Source organism: Anser anser (assembly GCF_964211835.1).
Source record: "Anser anser genome assembly, chromosome: 28".
In the NCBI taxonomy this organism is placed as follows: domain Eukaryota; kingdom Metazoa; phylum Chordata; class Aves; order Anseriformes; family Anatidae; genus Anser; species Anser anser.
In genome coordinates, this window is record NC_139749.1 from 2922255 (window position 1) to 2949305 (window position 27051).

Sequence of the window (27051 nt, forward strand, 5' to 3'; positions counted from 1 at the left end):
TCAGGGCTCCCCTCATGGCTGCTGGGGGTCCCCGTGGGTCCCATAGGTGCTGGGGCACGGTGCCGGCATCCGTGGGTGAGCCACACCGTGCCCTTGTCCCTCCCTGTCCCATCACCGCCCCGAGCTGTCACGGGGCCCCCACAGCCAGGCCAGGCTCATCCCGGGGTCCCCCCCCTCTGTTCACAGCCCCCAGCCCCACCACAGGGACGTCAACTGCTTCAGTTTTTGCTCCGTCTGCTGTGGCCGGTAGGGTGAAAACAGCAGGAATAACCCTCGTGGAGGAGGGGGGACACCGTGAGGCCGCTCCGCTGCTGGCAGGGCAGGGAAACTGAGGCAGCGAGGAGAGGGGCATCCCCCCCAGGAAAACACGAGCAAGGCAGGACCCAGCACCACGAAACCACGCCAAAAGAGACTCCTTCCCCAAAGCAGCAAAAGGAGCACGGAGATGTCCCCCCCTGTCCCCCCAAAGAGGGGGCTGGAGCAGCACCGTGGCAATTCAGCCCCCTCTCTCCATCCCTTCCTTACCGCTCCCAGGGCTGCGCAATGAAGATGTTGCAGCACTTTTATATGTTTTTTTTTTCCCCGTAAGCTATCCCCGCGCTCTGACCTCCCGACCCTGGGAGATTTCCCCGTCGCCCCCTCTTGCAGCACGCTCAGAAGTTATTAACTCGAGCAGTCGCTTTGACCTCGCCCCCTCGCAATCAGGGCCACAGATGCTGGATGCAGCGCAGGGCATAGCCGGGGAGGTTTAGTAATAAAAAATTTAAAAAAAAAAAAAGACTTCTTGAAGGGAATTTAGTTGTTCATTTCCTGCAGTATCTCCCTCCTCCACATTTAAGAGGTTTGACTTCAAAGTTGAAAGTGTTACCTTCAGTTACTGGGGGAAAATGCTGCCTTTCCCCTCCAGGGAGAGGGGAGGAACAAAGTGAAATTAAGTCTTTTACAGCAGAAACGTCCCCCAATCAATCAGCCAGATTTGCCACTACCTGCTAAGGAAATTGCTCCTTCTATTACATTTTAAAGGAATTACTTATATTTATCAGAGAAAAATGAGAGGAAACAGCGAGAAAAACACTGTGGGGCAGTTCCTTGGGGAAGGAGAGAGACAACAGCGAGCAAGCACAATTGTTCCTCTAAAAGGGGGCTTTTGAGCAGCTCGTTTCTGAGGATTAGGGAGAGCTCTCCGGAGGGGATTAAGGTTTCACGAAAAACCTCCCTCCCCACCAGCGTTCAAAGCCGCCTTCTCCTCCCGAGCCTGGGCTGACCCAAGGTGAGGCTGTTCGGGGCTGCTGGCGAGCTGAGCAGGTCCCAGCCCCACTGGGGGGGTCCCCAGGGCCAAGTGGCTGCAGCCAAAGCCCCCCCCCGGGGGTCCCACCAGCCCCAAGCCCCTCCACGTGGCTCCAGATACGGAACCGGAGCCCCAAATCCGCGGGGTGCTCCGCACGCAGGCAGCAAAACCCCCAGAGCAGGGAGGGGAGCGGAGGGCGGCAGCTTTGCCAAATTCCCCAGGGGGAACTGGCGAGCCGGTGGGTGGGCATCAGGTGGGAAGAGGCTGCCCCCCGAGATAGCGGGCTGCCCCCTTATCCTGGTTTTGGCACCGTGGCTGGCAGCAGGTGAGGAATGATCTCGAAGTGACGCCGTTGCCAGCTGCCATCTCCTCTCCCTTGCACTTACCTGCTTACCCCATCCTAAGCGCAGGCGCAGGGCGTCCAACAAACCTAAGAAACCACCTGGGATCACGCGGGCCTTTTCGGGAAGCCACTTTCAGCTGCAAAGGGGCTGAACAGCGGCTCGAGGAAAGAGCTCTGCCTCCACCAGCGCATCAAGAACTTCGGCGCCCGTCCGTACGCGCTTGTTGCAAACGTTTGTGGGGTTTTGGTTTTTTACATTTGAGGAGAGGTTGCAGAAAAAAAATCCACATATACAGGCACAGCCTCCAAGAGAAGAGATTAAACCTAGGCGTTCTGAATCCCTGCCTAAAAAAAAGAAACAGCTTTGTTGTGATGCACATCACACAAAGGCAGGAGCAATCCCAGGCCTCCTGCACTCCCACATCTCCTCTGGCTGCTCCGCCTGCACCCCAACACCACCGTGCCGATCGATCCCGCTCCAATCCAGAAGCAAGCCGGGCGCAGCGGGTCTTACGGGGGTCCAGAAAGCAGCGCTGGGACTTCTCCCCTTCCCTCTCACTGCCCAACCTTCCCCTACCAAAAAAAAAATAACGTTAAAGAAACGCAGGACACTAGTGCCGAGCGAACAGCAAGTGCCCTGCTTGCTACAGAAAAGCAGGGGTAAAATCCACGGGGCGCAGAGCTGCCCGGGTTCCCCAGGGCATCAGCACTGCCAACATTTGTGGGGTCAGCGAAGAACCCGCTGTCCTGATACGCTCTGCATCGGGACATCCCGATCGTCCTAAATGCAAAAGCCCCTAATGAAAAGGCAGCACCTGAACGGGCACGTTTAGAGCCAGGTTTGGGGCAAGCCTTCAGCAGCGTTTCTTAAGCACTGAAGCGGCCAAAAGGTTTCCTGCCGCCGGAGCGGAGGAAGCCCGGCGAGGTGGGGAGGCTGCCCGACACCCCGCCCTACCTGCGAGGGGGATGAGACAGATTAATCACAAATAATTAGGGGAACTCAATCAGCTTCGGTGTGGCAATCAAGGAAGATACATGGAGCGCAGGGAGACGGATGGTTGTGCGCATTTATTTTTTTCTTTGATAAAAATGGTATGCAAATTACACAGCCATGGAGGCTCTTGGGAAAATATCACCCTGCTGGTCCTTGGGGAGAGTTTCTTGGAGAGTCGTAACATTCAAACACACCAAAATGCGGGGGGGAGGGTGCTCTAAACTGGGAAGAACATGAACGTCAACATTTTCCAGTGGAAAGAAGAGATCTGTGACTTATTTTTCGACCTCTTCTTGCTTTTACGCTTTCAGAAATGAACCTGCTGAGCCAACAAACCCCTGACATCGCTGCACGAGAACTGGATCGTTTGGGCAGAAACCCACCTTTCAAACACCTCCTGCACGCCGCTTCAACTCGAGTTCAACAGCACGCCTGATCCCTGAAGGCACCCAGGCTACTTTACACTATCCCGACAGCGTAAGGAACCACAGTGCAGATGGGGTTTCCATGCACATCAACCCTTTACCAGGAGATTTGCGTGCGAGGGACACAAGCTCGGTTCATCCAATGAAGTATTAACACAAATGACATCAGAAATTTCCAAGTCGCTTCAATTTTTCTTTTGATCCATTCCCAATAAGATGCTGGGAGAAATAACCAGAAACCAAACTTGGCTCAAGTTTTTAAATATTTGCCTGAAAGGAAGGCTAAGGGAGGGAATCATGTACAGTTAAAATCAAGCTACTCAAAACACAATCATTCAGGTAAATAACTAGAAGTATCGCCTCTACCATCTAGAGAAAGAGAGAAGAGTGTCTGAGACAGAGGGCATATTTAGGAAAAAATACACATCTGAAGTCTTTGTGGCCACGATGAGAACTGGAATCCACATACAAGCCAGTTAAAGAGCATTTCAACATGAAATCTTAACTTAGTAGGAAGGTCAGGGGTTAAGCTGTATCTTTTTGTTTTAAATACATGGACAGCTGTCAGATATGAAAATGATGGTGGGCTTTCCTGAAAGATCCCCCTGCGCATGTGTATGGATGCATGTGCTGACATCTGCGGGGCAGCATGACAAGAGCTTAGGAAGGCTGGGAGCCCAGCAGTCTCTCAATAGCTGCATTGATGTCTCCACCAGTGGCAATAAGCGCCTGGAGGTTGGCCTCACGATTAATGAAGCCCATGGCATTCAGCTGCTCCAGCTGCTGTTGGAATCGCACTTCAGGACTCTGCGCCTACAGGGGAAGAGGACAAAAGGCCTTAGCGGCAGAGAGCAGAGATGACATCCAAGGGGGACAGCAACAGCCGCGCAGGGACCCTGCGCCGAGCACTGAAACTCTCCAGGCTCGTTTGGCGACGTTACCGCCTCCCCCAACCCGCCCCGGGCTCTGGCGGAGCCCTCACGCCGCACCCAGTTGGTCCCAGTTCTGTACCTACGGCGACGGCAGCGCTGCGCACGGCGCTCTTAAGTTTCAAAGCATTACCCCAACGAACTAACCGCTCTGGGACACCAAATCCGGCAAATTTAGCAGGAAGCCCCGCGCCCAAGAGAAACCCGCTGCGGACCCGCGTCCCCGGAGCGGGGTGGGATCGGGACAAGCTCCAGCTCGCCCTGCAGATGTCCCCCAGAAGCCCGGCGGCGTGGAGCTGAGCGTTACATACTTGAGAGCTTCCTCCGGCCAGCAGCTGGATCATCTGCTGCATGAGCTGCTGTTGGGGGTTACCACCCCCAGCTGGAGAGGCACTGGCCGGCGTCGAAGCAGAGGGAACGGGGTTCTCCGGGATTGTGCTTCCTCCTGTGGAGGACGGGGGCATTCGAGGCATGCCAAAGGAGCCGAGGCTGCAGAAAAAGGCAGGGTGTGCTCAGAGGCGAGCTGGCGCTTCTGGGCGTCCCCTGCCCGTCTCGTGGGAGTCAGGCAGCACCGGGAAGCCCCTGCCCCAACCCGTGCTTCGGGACAGCTTCGTCGACCTAATTGGCCTCATTTGTACCCCGCTCACGCACGCCACGGGGAGCAGGCAATGCCAACAGAGGTGCGGCCTGAAAGGAACTGCAAAGGCTGAAGGCGACCCACGCTGTCAGAGAGCAGAGGGCCCGAGGGCTGCTGGCAGACCAGTTTGACCTCACTTCCCCACCCAACCTCCTTGGCTGCGCGTCTCATTTCTCCTCAGAGATAAAACTCTCGAGCCCAACCGCTACCAAAAGACAGGGGAGGGACCAAGCAGCTCCCGGCTCTTTTCTCCGAAAAGAAAGGGTCAAGGACTTCCCCGCACCAAGTGCAAACAAGCAGAAAGTGCTAATTAGCTGGAGCTCACTGAGGCCCGCAGGCACACACACGCAGGTCCCCATGACTCTCCTTGATGAATCGACCACTAGTCTGCCTGCTGGTATCAAGCGCGTCAGCTCTGCCTGCAGAAACCCACTCTCCAGCCCTCGTTACCTTGGCACTAGTCCTGGGGCCTCCGTTTGCAGCGTCTGGAGTCCCTGCTGGATCTGGAGGAGCGCCTGCATGGCGCGGGGGTTGGTGAGAATGGAGAGGGAGTCTGGGTTCTGCATCTGGGAACAAAGGGGAAAGAAAAAAAAAAAAAGAAAAAAAAACCACTCAGCGGTACCAAACAGCGAGAGCTTCTGCAGCCAGCGAGCCACCAGCTTTAAATCTGAACCAGCCTCAGCACAGAGCTGCGCCTCGAGCCCTGCAGCCAGAGCAACCTGCGAGTCTGGTTTCTCCTTCGAGTCTCTAGACTGCAGGGCTCGTCTACACAGAGACACTGGAAGAGTTTAGATCAAATTTCCTAAATAGGCTAGGTGAATCGGATTAAGAAAGGGGAACACACGCCCTCGGAACTGAAGCGATTCTGTTTGATTTACCTGAGTGAACCAGCTGCTCTAGCACAATTAGCTGTTTTCAGTTTTGTAAGCTCATTACTGCGCGAGACTGTCCACAAAGGGGATTCATGCATCGTGACTAGCCCAATTTCAAGTCCACCTTTAGGTAGCTTAGATCACCTAATTTAGATGGCCTCGTCCAAACGCGCTCTCACTTTCCCTCTCCTTTGCGCAACCCCCTTTCTTCCACAGCCCAAACCACCCAAGCCCACATGCTTCCTACTCCACTTGACGACACAGCCGAGGCGCTCCCTTGCCTCCAGAGGATGGAAAAGCTCTGGAGCCCGGGGGCTGAGAGCAGCACAGGGCCAGACAGGGGCCTTTACCTGCTGCAGGAAGACAGGGAGCTGAAGGCGGAGCTGTTCTTGAAGCTGTGGATTCCCAGCAAAGAGGGGGACATTTACCATGATCTAGCAAGAGACAGCACACGTAGGTAGGGTCAGAGGCTTGCTGCCGTTGGCTGTTAGACCCTACGTTAACTAAGCCACGAAGAACAAGTCAGTCGTGCCCCTGACTTCCTCCCTGGGCTTTCAGCACGTTCCCCTGCTCGGGGGAACTGAAATAAGACAGCTCAATTCCTGGCAGCAGTGTTGAACGCAGGATCCAAGGGCAAAGAGAAGGGCCAATGCCACGTGCCTCTGAAAGCCACTTTCTTTTGTCAGGGGCTCACCAAAGACACAAGAGTTCGCTACTTACTGTGACTACCTTCAAGCTACTGAGAAATAAAACAAAGTTGTACACATTCACTCAGCTCTCAGCGAGAAAAACCTCTCCAGCTACAGAAGCAGACTGGTCCCGTGTGTGTCACGCCCAAGGCCTGCCTGGTAATAGCAGATACAAACGCAACGCTTTTACCTGTGCTGCAAAGTCCGGGTTCTGGGCAAGAGTTTGCATCATGCTCCGCATATAAGGGGCAGAGATCATGTTCTGCATCAGCTGAGGGTTTTCGGAAATCTGCTGCAGGAGGCCTTGCATCTCTGGGCTGTTAAACATGCCTATAAGGGTAAACGAAAGAGAAGACAAAGGAAAACCCGTTACAAGCCTGAGCACTGCTGCAGTGCCTGAAGTACAACACCGCCTATCCACTAGGCAACAGGGAATGTGGCTGTAAACAGCCGCAGCTGCCTGCCACCCTCTTTCTGGTCCCTCTCTCGCTTACGTACCAGCCCCAATGCTAGCAGCATTCAGCCCGAAGGGGTTGGATACAGTCGGTGTGCTTTGGGTGGTTGCTGGGCCAGTGCTGCCTTCGCTGTTGGGCGCCTGGCTCTGGGAAGCAGGGGGCGTGGGGCTCCAGGGGTTCGGTAACGGCTCTCTGTTCTCCGTCCGCAAAGGCTGAGAGCTTGAGCTATCAGAGTTCCCCGTCAAGGAAGAGAAAGGATTGTTGCCAAACTAGGGAAGAAGGGGAGAATGAAGAAAGAGCCTTAATCAGTCAGCCCTAACAGGGAATGTTGGACTAACCCCACCACTGCGTGGCTAGAGAACAGCCCATCATATTCATCTGGGTCCAGGATTTGCTAAACACATGCCATAATTTGCCTCCTGAGAACTTTGTAATCCACAACACGCCACATTCAGAAAAACTCCAGGCTCGAGAAACGGCCACAGCCCTAGATTTGGCTCCCAAACACAGGCCTTCCAAACATCCATGTAAAATCAGCACCCGGACATACCAGTAGGTAATGCTAGACTGGAGTATGTCTGCGCAGCCTTCTGCGGCCAGACCTGCGCTCGCTCCTCCCGTGCTCCAAGCCAGCTGGATCCCAGCCAGCTCCAATCCGAAGGCGTCAGGCTTGAGCTAACACAGTAAGCCCTGCCGGGAGCCGAGGGCCGTGCTAACGAAGCTGTGGGGCTTTCGGATCGGCAACGGCTGGCACCCAGCCTCCTCGGAGACCGGGGGAGCAAGGGCAGGTCCCTGCTCAGATACACCCAAACCATGCCGTAAAGGCAGCTGCCCGGCACCGCACGACGTTCTGCTAACGGCTGCGCTCGTAATTGCAAGGGGAGGGGACGAACAGCTGTGGTTTGAGGAGGCTGCCCGCCACCACGAGGGTTAGGGAAAGACCAGCTCCCCTCGCTCGGCACGCTGCGCCCCGCGCACGGCCCGTACCTGCTCCCTGGCTGCGCTGAACATGGGCTCCTGGATGTCCGTGTACATCCGGCGCAGGGCGTTGTAGCCTCCTGGAATGCTCTCGAGGTTGCTCAAAGCACGGTCCTGGTTCCGCATCATCTCCTGCATCATGGCAGGGTTACGAGCCAACTCCATTGTCTGGGAGAAGGAGAGAAAGGTGGGAAGTTCAGGTCCACATGCACCACGGAAGACTGAAGCGGATCGAGAGCCTGGTGAGCAGCCCAGCGGTATTCTACTGATTTATCGACCAAGCCCTGAAAGAGTTAAGTCTCAGCTCCCAGAAGAAAGAGTATAATTAAACCCGTTTCACAGCCGGAGAGCAGAGAGATCATTTATCCAAGCAAAGAGAGCCCAGGGATCCTGGCTCCTCCCACCCTTGCTCAGCTCTCTTCCTTCATAACCTCAATTCGGCCTTGTTTCGTTTCTAAGCAGTATCGGGACATCCAAACATTTAACACCCATATGTTCCCACTCAAAGCAGGTGGACCACGTTCAAAAACCGAGGTGGAAGAGACTGGATCCTTCCTGTTGCAGAAAAACCAAGTAATTCACCATCTCCCAGACTTCTCGTGGGTCTCCCCTGCTCAAAGAACACCCAGACCTCCTTTGAGGAGACGCATAAATATGGATCGTTCACCATTTAGGCCTGCAACGCTGGAATTTCACGTAGGCCCAACACGGTTGAAAGGAAAGACAACTGGAAGCGCAGGGAAACTACGCTCATACCCGGAAACACCTCCTGAAAAGTCTTCCTGGGGAAACAGCAGCGCCCTGCCAAATATTTAACACCCACACTCTCACTTTTCCCCTCACGCTTCCCTTCCGATAAACCTTCGGAGAGACAGCCAGCTCTCTGGGGCACGAACCCTCTCTGTTCTGGGACAGTACAGAAAAAAGAGACCTCTAGGATCCCAGCCTATGCCTGGCGTAATATTTTACTAGTAAAACATCAACCATACAGCTCTGTAAGTCTGTACTTAATCCGCCAACAGAAAAAGAGCAGAACGAAACCCATTCACAGTAGCTTCATTTCTCCGTGACTGCTTTTGCTCCCATCCATTCCACAGAACACAGCAGCCTTGTGTGTGGCACGCTAGAACGATCCGAGTACCCTTTTTTTTGCCCACCACATAATAGATACAACAGCCCTGCGAGGGAGATAAGAGTTGCAGGCATGCGGGTTGTGTAATCGCTATCCACTTAACTCAAGACCACCATCTGTTTGTGAGGAGCTTACGGAGGGAAGGAAAAGGAAGAGATCTCTGAATTCGTCAGGCTGGCATTCACACACCCCCTTCCGCGAGCAGACACCGAAGCTGGCCCACAAAGACGCTCCCGGACCCACCTGGACCAGCCCCCGGTGCGCTGACCCACCTGCCTCATGAGCTCCGGGTTGTTCAGCATGTGGCTGATCTCCGGGTTTCGCTCCATGAGCTGCTGCATTTGGGGATTGGCCATGATCATCTGCCTCATGAGGTCCGGGTTGGACATCATGTTCTGCACCAAGGGGTTCTCCATGATCTGCGAGAGCATCTCGGGGTTGGACATCAGCTGCCGCTGCATCTGCTGCTGGAGCTCCATGAAGTTGGCCGAGCCCATCCCGAGGTTGCCCAGCCCGGTGATGCCGCCAAAGCCAGCTGGAGAGGGAACAACACACGGGGAGAGAGGCGTGAGTCAGAAACTGCCGGCAGCTGCAAAAAGAGGACAAGCGCATCAGCTGAACTGCACCCACACTCATCTTGGGGTATCCTACTCCTACGGCAGCCAGCTCTGAGGGAGGACACCCCCTGCGCATGCTTCACAAAGGGTTTCGCTGTTATCCTGAGCAGGCAAACCGAGCTACGCTGAGGGAAGCGACTCATGCGAGCGGCAGAGACAATTACAGGGGCTCCCGGCTCCTTCCCATTCCTAGGAACTTCTCTCTCGTTCCGCTTTCTCCCGGCCAGCACTTACAAAGGATGGACGTGGCGCTGTTAGGGCCTCCATCTCCAGGACCTCCCACAGTCCCTGACCCGCTGCTCCGCCTGCTGCCGGCGTCCGAAGCGGCGCTGCTGGATGTGGAAGGCTGAGACGGGGCAGCAGAAGGGGAGCTCGCGGTGGGGGCAGAAGCAGCATTGGGGGCAGAAGCAGCAGCTGTTGGATCTTGGACCCTGCAAAGAGACGAAACGAGGCGTTAAACTCCTGAGACCGGGGAGGTTGGAGCGGGATCCTCCGCGTGGGACGCGGGACCGCGCACCCCGGACCGAGGCAGCCTCCCTTCAAGCCCGCTGGCCCAGCAGCGGCCAGCCCCGGCTGCTTTCATTCCCAGCCGCAGGGCTGCACAGCTGCAGCTCCCAGATGCCTTCCATCTGTTGGAATCTGCCTCCCACCCTGCTGCATAACAGCCTCTGACATTTCATCCTGGCCCACACGAAGCGGCTCAACTGGTCTTACTCCGAGCTGCATCTAGCTCCCGCCTGAATCACGCTGAACTATTTACCTCGGCCATATCCTTGAGCAATGAGTTTGCTCCAAACAGGAAAATCCTCCTGCTGCTCCCACAGAAACCACAGGAGGTTACAGCAGGGCTAGTGGACGGGGTAAACAAGAGTTGGCTTTGCTGCAACTCCTCTCATGCACTGAACGTTTCTGTCGGTGCTCCTGGGGACAAAGTAAGCGCCTGCCTTACCCTACAGACGGAGGAACGAGGCATGAAGCAGCGAGCATCCACCCTAAACAACACTTCTGGCCGGCAGGGCTATGAATTCACACCTCCGCTCTCGGTTTTACCTTATACGCGAGACTTCTCCTTCCACCACAAGCTTGCCGTGGCTTCTTTTAACACGCACAGGATCACGAGCCACAGCGCGGCAGACGCAGGACGCCAGCTTTACTGACTAAACCGACCCAAACCAGTACCTCGTACTCACAGGTCTTCCTTGGGATTTTTATGGGCCTTTAAAAAAGGAACACTGCAAAGATTCTCTGAAGCATCTGCAGTCATGGCAGCGAGAGTCCTGGACTAGCGCTGAAGAGCTTTCAAATGAAATCAGATGGCGAAATTCACTTTACTCACCTCAAAAAAGGAACGCCACTTACGTCGCTAACGCATAACGAACAGCAAGCTCTTGGTTTTTTGTTTTTTCCCACCCTTTTCTCTATTCTCTCCTGTCCCAAACCCAGGATGATGCCCTTCTCTAAGCCCCTCTCCCTCTCCACACGTCTTCTAGGACTTTCAGAACCTGAACCCGAAGGCCTCACCGTGTTTTCCAGCCCCATCCGACCGGTGCCGAAAACCAACGGCCGCCGACAGGGAGGCAGAGCATGTGGGGAACAAAGCAAGTAGGAAGCTTAACAAAAAAGGAAGGAGGAAGCTGGAGGAAGGTCACTTGGTTTCTCTCGGCACAGGAAGAGGCTGTAACGACTTCAGTAAGCACTTATCTGTGACTATTAGAGAACAAAACGAGCAGCCCAGGACAGCTCTCTCATTCACCCTTTGAAAAGGTTCCCAACTACCGCAGTTTGCGGCGGGGACAGCGGTAAGCAGCATCAGCCTACCGAGCGACCTGGAGACGCAGGATTCAGGGCGAGACCTCCTGCAGAAGCTGACAATACACGAGCTCGGCTTTGTAAAGAATAGGAAAAAAAAAAAAAAAAGGCGCTAATCTCCACTCTGTCAGCTCTCCCGGGGGGACAGCGGACCTGCACAAAGAGCTGCAGCCCCGTTCGTTTGCCAGGCGCCCCGATCAGCCTGCAGCAGGGAGCCCAGGGAACTGTCGCGAAGGGCGTTTCGAGATCAACAAGACGCGGCTGAGGCACAGCAACGGCTCCCCAGAGCCTCTCGTGCCTTCTGCTTCACTGGGCAGCGCCGGGAGAGGCCCGGCCTCGCAGGACCTCGCGCTCGCCCCGCAGCCCTTGCTCAGGCCAAGTGACAGGGCGCAGGCGGACGCGAGGGAGCTGCGCTCGAGCTGGAAGCCACCGAGGGGTGTGCCCGCAGCGTGCTCTCGAGCCGGTGACCTCACTGCAAGCAGCCAAACGGCCTGAGCCTCCCCAAACTCCCAGCTGCCTGCACGTGCCCACGCAGAGATGCCACAGGGAAGCCCTTTTGCCCCGCGGGGAGCCCTCGGTGTGCGCCGCAGGTCCTCCGCGGCGCCCGAGAAAGGCCGAGCTGCTGGCTAGAGCGCGGAGCAGGAAGCGAAAGGCAAAGCGGGCATTACTCTCAGCCTTAATACAAACCCACCGGGAAGGTCATTTCTGGTAGCAGTGAGTCACCTCGGTAAGAGCTAGGACAGCGTCAAGTTCAGAGGGGATCTCGCAAGATGACCAAGTTAGAGAGGCTCAAACTACGCAAAGCCACGCCTGCGAACTGCGCCGAAGAGCAGCCTGCCCCCGCAGGTACCCGCCACAAGCTGCACAACCCGGGGAAAAGACAGGCCGAGCGATAAACCCCGCAGTTAAACGGCAAAGCGGGGCGAAAAGACAGCCTCCGAGAGCTGTCCCGCTCCGTCACCGCCGCCGGACTCGCACACAAGTGCTCTGCTTCAGTCCCCGGCGAAGCTGAGCCGCTCCACCACAGCGTAACCCCATCGCTCCTTTACTCTCAGCCCCCTCCCCGAGCCGAACAGTTCCTTACTTCTGTGGAGTCTTAATGACCAAGTGCACCGTCAGCCCGTCTTTGATCCCGTGTTGATTCAAAGTGTCTCCGTCCTTCAGGATCTTCCCAGCAAAGATCAGAACCAGCTGATCCTGTTTGGCTTTAAACCGCCTGGAAATCTCTTCTTTGAACTGCAAAACAAACAGAGCGCTTGTCAGGCAAACGGCCGTAGACCAGAAATCGAAAGATAACGCTCCAGGTATCACCGATCGACCCCCGCAAACGGCGTAAGGGAGCGACAGTCCTTCAGTACCTCACCGAAAAGGAGCCCATGCAGGCAGCAATTCAGTCACCACTTGCTGAGGATGTCTGAGGCGTTAAGGAAAACAACCACAACAACAACAACAAAAAAAAAGCAAAGACAAGCTCTACACCGCTTACAAGATGGGGAGTAAATTTCAGGACGTATAGAACAACCACCTCAAGGCGAGCCGGAGGCTTCCAAAGAAAGATCAAGCGTGCCTCTTAGGGCTAACCCAAACACACCAGTTATCCGCAATGACCGAACTTTATTTGTCTGGTTTTTGTTGTGTTTTTTTTTTGGAAGGAAAGCCCTGCTCTGACTTAACACGGGAAAAGGGGGCTCCGTCCTTCCTCAGCCACCGGAATTAAACCGGGCCTCCTCGAATTCCTACCCCTGTGGGCTGGACTCCCTATGAGTAGGCAACGCCGTGCACCGCTGACATCTCCTCTTTGCTGTGCGACGGGGAGGGATTAACACCTGCCAATAAGCTCGCCACCGCTAGCTCAGCTGGGGCATTCCCGTGTTGATTGGAGAGGGGAGAAAAAAAAAAAAAAACCTTTGCATTTGGAAGCCCCGGACCAGCGGAAATTCACAGGGAAAGGCCGGGAGGAGAAGCGCACGCCTCTCCCGGAGGAGCTCCGCAGCCTTTGCGCCAAAACCCCGCAAACCCAGCACCCCCGAGGGCACAGCCCCGAACCCGAGGTTCTCCTGGCCGCGGGGCTTCGCGCTCTCCTCGGCGGGCAGCGGGCGCTTGGCACCCCCCCGAGCGCCGCCGGGTTTCGGGGGAGCTGCCCGGGAAGGAGCAGGAGGGCCCACGCACGCCGCAGCCCCCGCCAACCCCGCAAATCCCCCCCCCCCAGAGCTCCGGCGGGCCGTAAACGCCCTGAACCCCGCATCGAAGCGTGCTCCGGGGCCGACGCCGCTTTGACAGCGCCGGAGCCGCTCCTCGTGATCCCGCTCCCGCTCCCCCGTGCCCTGCGCAGCTCCCTGGCGGGAGCGGACCTCGCACCCATGGGTGCCAGGCGGGCCCTGGGCTCCCAGCCCAGCCCCGTGCCCCCAGCTCCCCCCTACCTGGCGGGGGGGTCCCCCGAGCCCTCGCATCCCCCTCCCCAAAGCCAACCCCTCCCACGCCCCCTCCTGCCACCCTCCCCGCATCCCCAACGACGCCACATTCCCCCCCCGACACCATTCTCCTCCCCCCAAGACCATTCTCCCCCTCCCCAAAAAACCATTCTCCCCCCCAAAAAACCATTCTACACCCCCCCCCCCGGCCTCTGTGCCCCCCCACCTCCCCCTACTCCCCCCATATAATCCAAGGGGGCCTTACAGGACCCCCCCCCCAAAAACCTCCGCTCCCCCCCTCAAACTCTCCCCCCCCGAATCCTCACCTCCTCCCCTCAAGCCAACACCCCCCGACCCCCCAAATCCCACCACACCCCCCAAATCCCCCATATCCCCCCAACCCCCCCACACCCCCCGACCCCCCAAATCCCACCACACCCCCCAAATCCCCAATAGCCCCCCAACCCCCCACACACCCCCCCAATCCCCAAATCCCCCCAACCCCCCCCACGCCCCCCAAATCCCCCACGCCCCCCAAATCCCCCACACACCCCCAATCCCCCCACCCCCCCCAAATCCCCCCCAGCCCCCCCCCCCAAACCCCTCACCCCCCCCCCCCCCCCCCGCCGGCCCCCCACCTCTCGCACGGAGGCCCCGTCCGCGATGACGATCTCCTCCTTATCCTTGGGGGTCTTCACCGTGACGCGGATCAGGGCCCCCCCGGGCCCCCCCAGCTCCACCCCGCCGGGGCCCGGCCCTCCTCCTCCTCCTCCTCCTCCTCCACCGCCGCCGCCACCTCCGCCGCCGCCGCTCGGCTCCGCCATCTTCGCCGCCCGCCCGGGCCGCCGCCGACAGAGAAAGGCGGCGCTCGCCGCCCGGGCCCTCCCCGCCTCGGGCTGCCTCTGCCGCCCCCTGGCGGCCCGGCGGGGGGCTGCGGGGCTGCGGGGGAAGGGTTTTGGGGGCGGCCGGGGTGGGGGTGCCCCCGGGGCCGAGTAGGCCTGAAGGGGGCGGTGGGGGGGGGGAGCTGAACTACAACTCCCAGCGTGCCCCGCGCTGAGCAGGGCCGGCTGAGGGACGGGGGGGGCGCTGCACTACAACTCCCGGCGTGCCCCGCGCTGAGCGGGCGGCGGAACTACAAGTCCCGGCGTGCCCCGCGCCTGTCAGCGGCCCCCCCCCCCCATGACGGGGCTGGGGAGGAGGAGGAGGGAGGAGGAGGAAGGAGGGGGGGAGGGCGCCGCCATGCTGCGGCCCAAGGCCCTGACGCAGGTGCTGAGCCAGGCCAACACCGGCGGCGTCCAGAGCACGCTGTGAGCGGGGCGAAGCCGGGCTGGGGGCGTCCCTGAGCCCCCCCCCGGGGGCACGCAGTGGGGTTGGGGGGCTGTGGGGGTGCTGCTGGGGGGGGGGGGGGGGAAGGGAGCAGAACCCCCCCCCCCCCCCCCCCCCCCAGGACAGAGCTCCTGAGCCTAAAGCCCAGCGGTTGGGGTCGCCCCCAGCTCCCTCAGCTCAGCCTGGGGGCTGGCGGGGGGCTGCCGAGCCCGGCACCCAGCTCTGGGGGGGTGACAGCCCCACCCTTGGGTGCTGGTGCCCCCCCCGTCGTGCTCGGCGGTGCCGAATTTTCCTCGCCCCGTCTCTTCCCCAGGCTCCTGAACAACGAGGGCTCGCTGCTGGCCTACTCGGGCTACGGCGACACCGACGCCAGGGTCACCGCCGCCATCGCCAGCAACATCTGGGTGGCCTACGACAAGAACGGGCCACCAGGCCTTCAACGAGGACAACCTCAAGTTCATCCTGATGGACTGCATGGTACGTGGGGGCTGCCCCCCCGCCCACCCCGCCCCCCGTCACAGGCACCCCCAAACCCCCCCAGACCCCCCCAACGGGTCCCTGCCCAGCCGGGGGTCCGACAGGTGCCGTTTTTCTCCGGGCAGGAGGGACGAGTGGCCATCACGCGCGTGGCCAACCTCCTGCTGTGCATGTACGCGAAGGAGACGGTGGGATTTGGGATGCTGAAAGCCAAGGTAATGCGGCGGGGAGGGGCAAAAAGGGGCCGTTGGGGTAATTCCGGGAGGAAGAGGATGGCGGCGGTGGAGGAAGCAGCCATGCCAGGGATGCTTCATTCCCCCAGGCAGAGTTTTGACAGCTCCCACGCCAGCTCAGGCAGGAAACCGCACGTTATTAAGGCTCCACGGTGAAATTTAAGCCAAAACGAGAACGCACACGGCGTCCGTGCAGATCCCAAATATCCCCCGGGCGCTGGGGCAGGATGTGGGTTTGCCCACAGCGGACCGGGTCCCCTGGGGGGCTGCAGCCCTGGTGCGCTCAGCACCCCTCACACCAGTCCCCACCTGCAGGCGCAGGCGCTGGTCCAGTACCTGGAGGAGCCGCTGACACAGGTGGCCGCATCCTGACCCCGGAGCAAGGAGCTGACGGGCTCACGGGGGGCACCGTGCCACGGCTGAGAGCTCCGACACCTCCGACACCTCCGGCGGCGTTGGCGGGGAGCCCCGGACGGCCGCTTGCTGCGGAGGGGACCAAGGAAGGGGGAATAAAAACGTGTCTGGTGCTCGTGTCCTTCTGTGCGTCTCAGATAAAAGGAGGGTGAAAGGGGGGGGACGGGGCAGCTACCCGCCAGCTCGGGGTCTGCAACAAGCACAAAAACAAAGCTGCCAAGAGCCCCTCTGCGTTCCTGCGGGGAGGGTCTGGGGGGCTTCTTTCCCCCAAGCCCCTGCTGCTCCCGGCTTTCACACGACGGCAGCAGAGGCGAGGAAAAGCGCCGGTGTCCGGCCAGATCCCGGCTGAGCCCAGGGCCCTGCTCCTGGCCCCGCTGCCCCAGCCTGCCCCGCGCTGCGCTGGCCCCAGGATCGGGCCCAGCTCCTCCTCCGGCTGCCCCGTGACGGTCCCAGGGGTGACTTTACCTGCCCAACCTGCGCCGCCGCCGCCACCCGTCCCACCCCTTGAGTCAACCCGGCCCGGGCCGCGCTGCTCCGCCGACGCCACTCGCGTCGCCTCCGCTTCCCGGCCCAGCTCCCGAGACCCCCCTCGCTTCCCCGCCGCCGAGGAGACTTTGCCCTCCGCATCCCCTCCCTCGGCGGCCTCCACGAGCCCGCCCCGCTCGAGGCTTTGCGGAGGGAAGGAGGAAACCTCGAGCGGAGGGAAGGAGGAAAACCGGCCGGGGCGGGCGGCAGCAGGGCGACATGAGCAGCGCCGAGGAAGACTACAACTTCGTCTTCAAGGGTGAGGAGGAAACTTCGTCCCCTTCCCTTCACCCGAAGGACGGGGTGGGAGGAGGGCGGGGGGTCCTCCCCCCGGGCTGACGTTTCCCGAACCAGGACGGGGCTGGGGGCTACCCCTGCAGCTGACGTGCCCCGCGAGCAGGAAATGGGTGCTGCAGAGGGTCCTGGCGCTGGGGGCTGCGTCCCGAACGGATGGCGGTGGGGTCGGGGGGGCTGCCTCGCTGCCCGTGGGCTCCGCGGAGGTACTGGGGACCCTCTGCTACCCCCCGGGGCACCAGTAAGCGGAGGGGGTGACACGGCTGGGGCCGTACACGCGAGGTGTAAACGTGCCGGCCGAGGGTGGCGGGCACTTCAAAGTCGTCCGGCCACGGTGCCCGGTGGTGGCACGCGCAGAGGACGCGGGGTCAGACCCGGCCGTGGGGGCCCAGAGCGATGCAAGCACCGGGTGCTGGTGTCCCCCCCCCGGTGCCACCGGCTGGACCTCGCTTGGGAGGACGGGTGCCACCAGCCCCACGTTCCCACCGCAGGCGTCCCCTGGGCTTGGCAGCGTCCTCGTCCTGCTCCTGCTGCCTGGATCCCCTCCCTGAGCGGTGCTGGGGCCTCAGCGGCGCTCAGGGAGCACGGTGGGGGGCCCTACGAGCCCCTGGGTGGCTTTGGAGAGGGGCTGAGAGCTCCCACTGTGGGGTTGGGGCTCCATTTGCTGTGCCGGGCGTTAAACCCATTTTCTGTCCATGTTTGGGGCCGTTGTTAATAGGGACAGGATGGTCCAGGGGCTGCTTTCCTCCCTTTTTTTTTTCTTTTTCTCCCCTTTTTCCCTTTTCCCCTTCACCCTCCCGGGCTCACACTGTACTGGGGCTGTCCCTGTGCCAGTCCCCGGGACGGTCCAAGGCAACGGGCCGCTGGCGGGTCTGGATCAGGACCAGGAAGGGTTTTCCGAGTTCTTTCCGAAGCCCGTCGGGTGCACGCTTCGGCCTCGGTACCCTCCTCGCCCGGCGCCAGCGGGATCTCTCGCTTCCCTCCCCAGTGGTCCTGATCGGCGAGTCCGGGGTGGGCAAAACCAACCTGCTGTCCCGCTTCACCCGCAACGAGTTCAACCACGACAGCCGCACCACCATCGGCGTGGAGTTCTCCACCCGCACCATCGTGGTGGGCGACGCCATGGTGAAGGCGCAGATCTGGGACACGGCCGGGCTGGAGCGGTACCGCGCCATCACCTCCGCGTAAGGACGGGCTCCCCATACCCCCCCCCCCCCAAAACCGAGGCCGCCGTGGGGTGTCCGGAGCACGGGGTGACGGTGGAGCTCTTCCCCAGGTATTATCGGGGCGCCGTGGGTGCCCTGGTCGTCTTCGACATCACCAAGCACCAGACGTACGACGTGGTGGACCGCTGGCTGAAGGAGCTCTACGACCACGCCGAGCCCAGCATCGTGGTGATGCTGGTGGGGAACAAAACCGACCTGGCGCAGGCTCGCGAGGTGCCCACGGAGGAGGCGAAAATGTTCGCAGGTACGGGCGCTCGCCGCTCCCGCCGCCCCCGAAAACAAGCTGGGAGCCTCCAACCCTCCCTGCTAGCGGGTGCTCACGCCGAAGGGGGGGGGGGGGTCCCAAAAATCCTGGCAGGGGCCCCAAAATGAGCCGTGCCCTCGCTGGGGTCCCCATCACCGCGGGGGCCCGCTGTCCTTGCAGAGAACAATGGGCTGCTCTTCGTTGAGACCTCGGCGCTGGACTCCACCAACGTCGAGCAGGCTTTCGAGACCATCCTGAAGGGTGCGCGCTCCGGCACCGCGGGGCGAAGGGGAAGGGGCGGCGCGGGGTCCCTCGTGGGGGGACCCGGGGCCGGGCGGAGGATTCTCGGCGCGTTTCTCCTCCGCCCTGCTCCGCCTGAGCAGTTTTGGGGCTGGTTTCGGTGCCGTCTTTCCGGCTGGTTTGGTTTCCGGCCTTTTTGCGCTGGGCGTTTCGCTCCCCGTCACCCGGTGGCTTTGTTCTCAGGGCCCCGGGGGCTCCTTCTCCCCCCCCCTGTAATCCGCGGGTCCCTTCGGGCAAAAATCCCTTGGGGAGGGAGGACGGGGGACTCCTGACTCAACGTCTCCAGCATCCTGCTGAGCCACCCGCGGGGGCCTGGGGGACGGAGAGGGGTGATGCTCGGCCGGGAGCACCTCTCCAGGAAGGTGGGGACAGGCGCACAGCGAGGTGTGCCGTGCCAGTTGTGCCGTGCCATTTGTGCCGTGCCGTGCCATTTGTGCCGTGCCATGCCGTGCTGTGCCGTGCCATGCCGTGCCATTTGTGCCGTGCCAGCCCCAGCACGGGCCAAAGCACTAACACAGGTTGGGCAAGAGGAAATTTCAAGGTGTTCCCCGCCACCCACGCTTGGCCACGGGGACGCGACCGCAGAGAGCTGCTCCCCGCCCCCCCCTCCTCAAAGCGTCCTCCCAAAAACGGTGGGGAGCCTTCAGAGGTTTCTGCTCCCCCAGGACACGAACCCGCAACCCCCCCCGGCCCCTCTTGTGTTTTGCAGAGATCTTCCACAAGGTGCAGAAGCAGAAGCAGAGGAGCAGCCAAAGCAGCACGGTGTCGCTCGGCAGCGAGAGCCCCGAGAGCTCGGCCCCGGCGCAGGCGGAGAAGCGCCCGTGCTGCGTGGCCATCTGAGCCCGCCGGGCACCTCGGGGGGGGGCCCGGGACGTGCCAAGGGCATGGAGCTGGGGTTGGGGCTGCCTCCGTGCCGGCCCCTTTGGGCCACCAACACAGGCTGGGGGCAAGCAGCCTGCGGTGCCACCCCCCGCCCCGGCGTGGCGGGGAGCCTGGACAGCGGGCAAATTCTGCCAGAAACGGGGAAAAGCCTCGGCGCCGGCAGCTCTGCTCCGTCCGCCTCGTTTTTATCGGGTCCCGATCAATTAACGCCAGCACCGAGCCGCCCGGATCCCAATCCCGGTCCCTCCAGCCCCGCCGTGCAGAGGACTGAGACGCCCTGGGGTGCTGCCGGGGGCTCGCCGGGGCCGTGCCACCCACGGGAGCTGCCCGCGGTTGCTGCCGTGGGGCCTGTGCCAGGCGCTGGGGACGTGCCTGTCCCCACAGCTCCGCGTCCCCGGTGGGGACAGCTTCGGGGTCACCGCATCCCAAAGCTCGGGGAGCGACGCAGCAGCGCGCAGCGGGTCTGTCCCCATCCCTGACCCGGGACGCCGTGACGGCGGGACCGAGCCGAGGCCCCCCCCCAGTTTTCAGCTGGCTCCCCGGGCCGGGGCCCGGCACCAGCTCCGTGTCCCGCAGCGCGGTGATGCCACCATTAAAGGACTTGCGAAAGGCGGCTTCACTGTGCTGGAATCCCTCAGCCCTCGTGGCCTCGGGCCCGGGCCCTCCACCCCATGCCCATGGGGCGCGTCCCGATGGGGGTCCCTGCGCCCCTTCCCCTGTCCCGTCGCCCCAGTGGCCCCCGGGGGGATGCTCGGCAGCCGATCGGCCCCAAAAAGGGGCCTCTCCCGAACCCCCTGGGAAACGGGGGGACGCTGCCGGGTTCCCCAGGTCTTCCCCCGGGTGCGGGCCCAGGGCTGGAGGCTCCGCATGGGGAGCGGGGTTGTGCTGTCATGGGGGAAGGGGAAGGGGGGGAATAGGGGAAAAGGGGAATAGGGGAAGGGGGGAAAGGGGGAACGGGGAATAGGGGAAGGGAGGGAGAAGGGGAATAGAGGAAGGTGGGGGGAAGGGGGGATAGGGGAAAAGGAGGAATAGGGGGAAAGGGGGGATAGGGGAAAAGGGGTAGTAGAGGGAAAGGAGGAGTAGGGGGAAAGGGGAAATAGGGGGAAAAGGGGAAAGGGGAATAGGGGAATAGGAGAAGGGAGGGAGAAGGGGAGTAGGGGAAGGGGGGGAGAGGAAAAGGGGGAAGGGGAAATAGGGGAATAGGGGAAAAAGGGGAAGAGGGGAAAAAGGGGAAGAGGGGAATAGGGAGGAAGGAGGGGAAGGGGAAAAGGGGGTTTAGGGGGAAAGGGGGAGTAGGGAAAAGGGGGGACGGGGGAAAGGGGGAAGGGGGAAGAAGGGAAAGGGGGGAAAAGGGGAATAGGGAAGGGGAGGAAGATGGGGAATATGGGAAGAAAGGGGAAAGGGGAATGGGGGAAAGAGGGGAAGAAGGGGAATAGGGGAAGGGGAAGGGGAACGTGGGAACGGGGGGCTGGGGGGCTCGGGGCCCCGCCGCCGCCCCCACGCACCTGGCCCAGGTGAGCCGCCGGGCGGTGACGGACAGCCCCGCCCGCCAATGGCAGCGGAGGAGGGCGGGGGGGGACCAATGGGATCGCGGGGGGTGGCCCCCGTCCCGCCCCCCCCCGCCCCGGTCCGGAACTCGGCGGCGGGGCGGGGGGAGCGGGGCCGGGGCCGGGGCCGGGGCCGGGACCGGGGCAGGGGCAGGATGCGGGGCCGGGACGAGGAGTACGACTGCCTCTTCAAGGGTACGGGGCCGGGCCGGGGTCGGGGTCGGGATCGGGGTCGGGACCGGGAACCGGAACCGGGACCGGGATCGGGATCGGGACCGGGGACCGAGATCTGAAGCCGGGATCGGGATCGGGATCCGGGCCGGGACCGGGGTCCTGAACCAGGGACCTGAACCCAGGACCGGGAACTGGGGACCGGGACCGGAGACGGGAACCGGGGATCGAGACCGGGACCGGGGTCCTGAACCGGGAACCGGGGTCGGGAACCAGGGATCGGGATCGGGACCTGAACCGGGGACCTGAACCCAGGACCGGGACCAGGGACGGGAACCAGGGATCGGGACCGGGACCGGGGTCCTGAACCCAGGACCGCGACCAGGAACTGGGGATCGGGACTGGGACCGGGGACCGGGACCTGAACTGGGGACCGGGCTGGGAACCAAGGACCGGGACCGGGGACCGGGGATGGAGACCTGGACCTGAACCAGGACCGGGGACCGGGGACAGAGACCTGGACCGGGACCTGGGACGTGGGACCAGAACCGGGGACCGGGCCCAGCTCCCGGTGCTGGGCAGGTGCCGGGTGTCCCCGCACCCAAGGGTGCGAGCAGCTCTTCCTGGCCCCGGCTTCTCGTTAGTACTGCGGGGGGGGGGGCAGGACCCCCCTTGGGGGGCAGCACCCATGGGTGCGGGGGTGCTCGGCCCCTGGGCAGCCCCAGGAGGCTGGGGGGGAGTCGTGGGCAGCGGGAGGAGCGGGGAAAAGCCCCGCTGTCCCCCCCCCGGGAAGGGAGCCGGGAGCCCCGGGATCTTCTCCCCAGCCACCAGCACGGGGTCCCGGTGCTGTTGGCTGGAGCAAAGCGGCGACAGGACGTCGCCAAGTCGCAACAGGACGTCCAAAAGTCGCAACAGGAGCCAGGGGATGACCTTGGTGTGAGTCAGCCGCCAGCACCTCCCCTGGCCCCCGCCCAGGAAATCAATCACGGAGTTGGTTTGGGTGGGAAGGGACCTTGCAAATCACCTCGCTCCAAACCCCCTGCCGTGGGCAGGGACCCCTCCTGCCGAGCAGGTGGCTCAAAAATCCTCCCCGGAGCTCTCCTGGGACCCAGCGAGGGGCGGCCCCTGCGTCTCGCCCGCTGCTACGCCGGAGGCACGGCTCTGGGGGGGGCCCAGCGGTGTCCTCCTGCGGTGCCGGGCTCCTAAAGGAGCCGGGGCTGAGGGCAGCTGGAGGTCGGGCTCTGCGTTTCCTTCCCCGTTCTTCTCTTATTCTCCTTAAAAACAGGAGAACCCGGCTTTGAGTCCAGAACCCGTGGGTTCCACCCAAACCAGGGGCAAAGTCCAAGGGAGACGCGGTGTTTAGGGGCACGGAGCTGGGCCAGCGCTCGCTGGGTCCCTGGGGCTTTGCTGGGGCTTTTTGTCGCCCAAACGGGTGCTGGTTTCGGTTCGAAGCAGCGTTACTCTGACTTTCTGATGAGGGAGCATCCTGCTCCTAAGGCTTCCTAAGGCCCCTGTCCTAAGGCTTCCAGGGGCATGGCGCACGCGTGCCCCAGTTTCCCCAGCTGCCTTCAGCACTGCCGTGGGCGTGCACGGGGCCAGTGGAAGCCGGGCTGCAGCAGCACTGCCGGGATCGGAGACGTGGCACTTGAGCCGAGGGAAGTGGCAACTTCCCGTTAATTAAACACTGAGACGGGATCAAAGCGATGAGGCTCATTAGCGAACCCGGCACGTTGCTGGCCTCCGCGTCTCCAGTGGTTCGTCGAGGGCAGCCCAGCCCATCGTGGTCTTCCCAGGCATCCACGCAGCGCCCCGCGGCGTCAGGAGCCTCCCTTCCCCTGCTGCTGGTCGAGCCCCGAGCTCCTGCTGGTCCCTCGCCGGGTTCCCTTTCCCCCCAGCGTGGTGACGGGGTGGCGGGGGGCTCGGCGGTGGCCCTGCTGCCGAGAAGGTTTGGTCCCGGCTGGGGAGGGCAAGGTGAGGCCCACCCCAGAGTCCGCATTCCCCCGGGGAACGGACCGAGCCAGCAGCAATGAAAAAGAAAAGAAATCCAAACCTGTTGAGTCACAAACCCAACAAACTCGACAGGGGAGCCGTGTGACGGAGCCTCCCCGCAGGCCGTTGCGCCAGGTTTTACAGGAACTAGGCAGAAAATGCGCTCGCCCAGCCCACACCCAGGGACTTTCCTCCTCCTCCTCCTCCTTCTCCTCTTCCTCCTCCTCCTTCTCCTTGTCTGGTGCTCACTTCTGGACCAGCTCTTTAAATCCCTGGTTATGCACCGATTCCCTCGGGATGAAAAGGAGATGGGGGCCGACGGGGACGTCCAGGTCCCCGCAGGGCTGGGGGCGGCTCCGCGTGGCTGCGGCGGGGACAGTCGGTGCTGCCTGGTGCTGGGGGTCCGGGGGCCGACGCCGTGCTTGTTCCCCCCCCAGTTGTGCTCATCGGGGACTCCGGCGTGGGGAAGAGCAACCTGCTGTCCCGCTTCACCCGCAATGAGTTCAACCTGGAGAGCAAGAGCACCATCGGGGTGGAGTTTGCCACGAGGAGCATCCAGGTGGACAACAAGACCGTGAAAGCTCAGATCTGGGACACGGCCGGGCAGGAGCGGTACCGGGCCATCACCTCGGCGTGAGTGTCCCCGCTCCCCCCCTGCAATCCCACATCCCTTCCCCGGGAATCGGCCGTGACCCCGTCCCCTCGCCGTCCCCCAGTTATTACCGGGGGGCCGTGGGAGCTCTGCTCGTCTACGACATCGCCAAGTACCTGACGTACGAGAACGCCGAGCGCTGGCTGAAGGAGCTGCAGGACCACGCCGATGCCAACATCGTCATCATGCTGGTGGGCAACAAGAGTGACCTGCGGCACCTGCGGGCCGTGCCCACCGACGAGGCCAGAAGCTTCGCAGGTATCCCCTAAACCCCATCCCACCCCACCCCGTCCCGCACGACACCTGCCTGAGCTCAGCCTGTCCTCGCAGAGAAGAACGGGCTGTCCTTCCTCGAGACGTCGGCTCTGGACTCCACCAACGTGGAGACAGCTTTCCACAACATCCTCACGGGTAAGGGGGGGGCCAGGAGGTGCTTTGGGGTCCCTCCCGGGACCTCTGTAAGCTCGAGGGTGGGATCCTGCTCCCCGTGACGGGGAGGGGCGGGTGCTCCCAGCCTCTTGAGCCGTGCGCTTTGGGAGGGGGAAGCTCTTTCACTGAAATCCGCATTTTTTTTATGAAAAAATTTTCCTTCCTTCTCCCCCTTTCTCGGCAGAGATCTACCGCATCGTGTCGCAGCGGCAGATCACCGGGCAGCCCGAGCCCGAGTTCGGCCCCAGCACGACCATCGAGCCCGTCCGCGTGCTGCCCACGCAGCAGGAGGGCCGCCAGGCGCCCTGCTGCCAAAACATCTGAGCCCCCGCCGCCCCCCGCCGCCCCGCGCACGGAGCCGTCGCCTTTCTCACCCTCTACCTCTGCTCGCTGCGGCCCCCCCGGGAACGGGATGGGGCTGGCGGCCGCTTCTTCTGCACGGCCGCTCCTGTGCGTGCTGGCCATGCCGCCTCGTGCTGCTCTCCCTGTGTTTATGTAGGACCTACAGGAACGGAGAGGAAAAGCTCTCCCCGAGCCGTGTCTCCCCACCAGTGCCTCTCTTCCCCAGGGTTCGGGACGTGCCACCCTTCATGTCCTTGCTTTCTCCAGCCCCGAAGTCACCTTAGGGTGACACCGAACAAGCCCAAGCGCAGCGAATCCCTTGCCTGGTACCCGGGTTTTTGTGGCACCCGTGGGTGCAGCCCTTTGGGGGAGATTTTGGGGGTTGTGGGGGGCCAGGGTGCACCCTTCTTTCTGCCTGGCAAGAGACCGGGTGCACCCAGCCCCGGGCACGGCTCCGGGTGTGGATGGGGCGCCCTGCTGGGGGGGGTGCAGGGGGCGATTCCCTCCTTGGGCCCCGTTTTTGTGCCCTGAGCCCCTCTGAGGCACCCCTGCAGCGCAGCCAGTGCAGAGGAAAAAGCTGCCCTGTCCTTCGGCCGGGTGCTGGGGTGCACGAGGAGGGGAAAAGGGGCTCCCAGGGTGGGGGGATTTGGAAAGGTTTTGCCACTTCTGGGGCTGCGGGGTGAGGACGAGGGACTTGGTGACAGCAGGGCGCAGCCTGGGGATGAGGCTGCCACTAGATGGAGCGTGTGCTGCGCTCACAGGGGGCCGCCAGCCCCGCTCCCCCTGCCCAGGGGACAGAGCCGGGCCCCCCAGGGCTGGGACAGAGCCGGTGCCGCTGGCGTGATGGGCAGGGGGCAATGCGGGGGCTGCAGGGGCCATCCCATCCCATCCCATCCCATCCCATCCCATCCCATCCCATCCCATCCCATCCCATCCCATCCCATCCCATCCCCATCCCATCCCATCCCCATCCCATCCCACCCCATCCCATCCCATCGCATCCCATCCCATCCCATGCCATCCCATGCCATCCCATCCCATCCCATCGCATCCCATCCCATCCCATCCCATCCCATCCCATCCCATCCCATCCCATCCCATCCCATCCCGTCTCATCCCATCCCATCCCATCCCCATCCCATCCCATCCCATCCCATCCCATCCCCATCCCATCCCACCCCATCCCATCCCATCGCATCCCATCCCATCCCATGCCATCCCATGCCATCCCATCCCATCCCATCGCATCCCATCCCATCCCATCCCATCCCATCCCATCCCATCCCATCCCATCCCATCCCATCCCATCCCATCCCCATCCCACCCCATCCCATCCCATCCCATCCCATCCCATCCCATCCCATGCCATCCCATCCCATCCCATCCCATCCCATCCCGTCTCATCCCATCCCATCCCATCCCGTCCCATCGCATCCCATCCCATCCCGTCCCGTCCCATCCCATCCCATCCCATCCCATCCCATCCCTTCCCTTCCCTTCGCCCCAGCCCCAGGAGCGCATCCCCCGGGGTGTGTGTGTGGGGGGGGTCCTCTCTTTCCACATCTGCCCACGGTCACCCCGTCCCACTCAGCAGGAATTTTGCCTTGGGGCATGGTTTATTGACAAAAACGGGAATTTGGACAGAATCCTAAAATAAAGTTGCTGCTGGAGGCTTTTTCTGCCTGCTGGGGTCGTTGCTTGAGCCCAGGAACCGCGCCAGCTCCGGCCCCGTTGTTCCCCCCGCCTTGGCACATGGCAGCTCGGCGGCATCCCCAGGCGAGGAAGGGCACGAAGAGGAGCGGGGTAGGGAGGAGGTGTGGGGCAAGCCCCATTTGGGCTTGATTTTACCCCTTTTTGAGCAGCCACCGTGGCAGCACCTGACCCTTGGCTGGAGCCCCCCCCAGCGCAGCGTGAGCCCGGGCACCGCCACGTCCCCGGGGCGTCGCGGCTTTTAGCTCCGTTTTGCTCCGATTCCCCCATTTTTACACAATTCCTGCTAGAACGGCGTGGCAGAGAGGGTGACCCGAAGCTCACGGAGATGGGAACTCGCCGCCAGGGCTGAGGGTGGCAGCCGGTTCAGGGGACGGGATCGCCGTGGAAGTAAAATCCCTTTGCTCTGAGCAGGGCCCCGCTCCCACCCGCCGCCGCTGGAGCCCTTCCCAGAGCGTGAACAGACAGAAAACAAGAGCAGGTACCAAGTTTCTTAAGTAATAATACTTTAATAAAATTAAGTTCTTAATGTAATTTAGCACATTTAATACATTAACCCTTTCCCTTCTTTGTTTTCTACAAGTTGTGCAACATCATTATTTTAATTTTTTATTTTAATTTTTTTTTCCTTCTCCCCTTATACTATATGCCTCAAAACTCAGACAACGAGCCTAACTCTACTTCTATGTTCGGTTATATCTCTCTCTCAGG

At 61.7% G+C, this 27051-nt stretch overlaps 4 protein-coding genes across 5 annotated transcripts; 3 read left to right on the forward strand and 1 right to left on the reverse strand.

Annotated features, from left to right (window-relative positions):
- Positions 1–2680: 2680 nt before the first annotated feature.
- Positions 2681–14418, reverse strand: UBQLN4 (ubiquilin 4). Of its 2 annotated transcripts, XM_083813105.1 has the most exons (11): positions 14218–14418; positions 12253–12404; positions 9594–9790; positions 9015–9277; positions 7620–7778; positions 6676–6901; positions 6368–6507; positions 5839–5922; positions 5067–5182; positions 4291–4468; positions 2681–3863 (listed from the first exon to the last, which is right to left on the reverse strand). In XM_083813105.1, the coding sequence occupies exons 1-11, from the start codon at positions 14401–14403 to the stop codon at positions 3711–3713; spliced, it is 1854 nt and encodes a 617-aa protein (XP_083669231.1). In that variant the 5' UTR covers positions 14404–14418; the 3' UTR covers positions 2681–3710. The 2 variants fall into 2 exon arrangements, with proteins under 2 accessions (XP_083669231.1, XP_083669232.1); XM_083813106.1 differs by lacking the exon at positions 5839–5922.
- Positions 14419–14803: 385 nt separating this feature from the next.
- LAMTOR2 (late endosomal/lysosomal adaptor, MAPK and MTOR activator 2) lies at positions 14804–16142 on the forward strand. Its single transcript, XM_083813180.1, is given in 5 exon segments — positions 14804–14886; positions 15219–15327; positions 15329–15382; positions 15508–15597; positions 15931–16142. Coding segments are annotated over 5 exon segments (378 nt in total). The 5' UTR covers positions 14804–14818; the 3' UTR covers positions 15988–16142.
- A 148-nt stretch (positions 16143–16290) lies between these two features.
- Positions 16291–20113, forward strand: RAB25 (RAB25, member RAS oncogene family). The gene is made up of 5 exons (XM_083813177.1): positions 16291–16813; positions 17837–18032; positions 18125–18318; positions 18499–18579; positions 19328–20113. Exons 1-5 carry the CDS (start codon positions 16774–16776, stop codon positions 19456–19458), a joined length of 642 nt encoding a protein of 213 aa, XP_083669303.1. The 5' UTR covers positions 16291–16773; the 3' UTR covers positions 19459–20113.
- Positions 20114–21037: 924 nt separating this feature from the next.
- LOC310887322 (ras-related protein Rab-11A-like) lies at positions 21038–25684 on the forward strand. The gene is made up of 5 exons (XM_083813171.1): positions 21038–21242; positions 23645–23840; positions 23924–24117; positions 24190–24270; positions 24473–25684. Exons 1-5 carry the CDS (start codon positions 21053–21055, stop codon positions 24610–24612), a joined length of 801 nt encoding a protein of 266 aa, XP_083669297.1. The 5' UTR covers positions 21038–21052; the 3' UTR covers positions 24613–25684.
- Positions 25685–27051: the final 1367 nt, after the last annotated feature.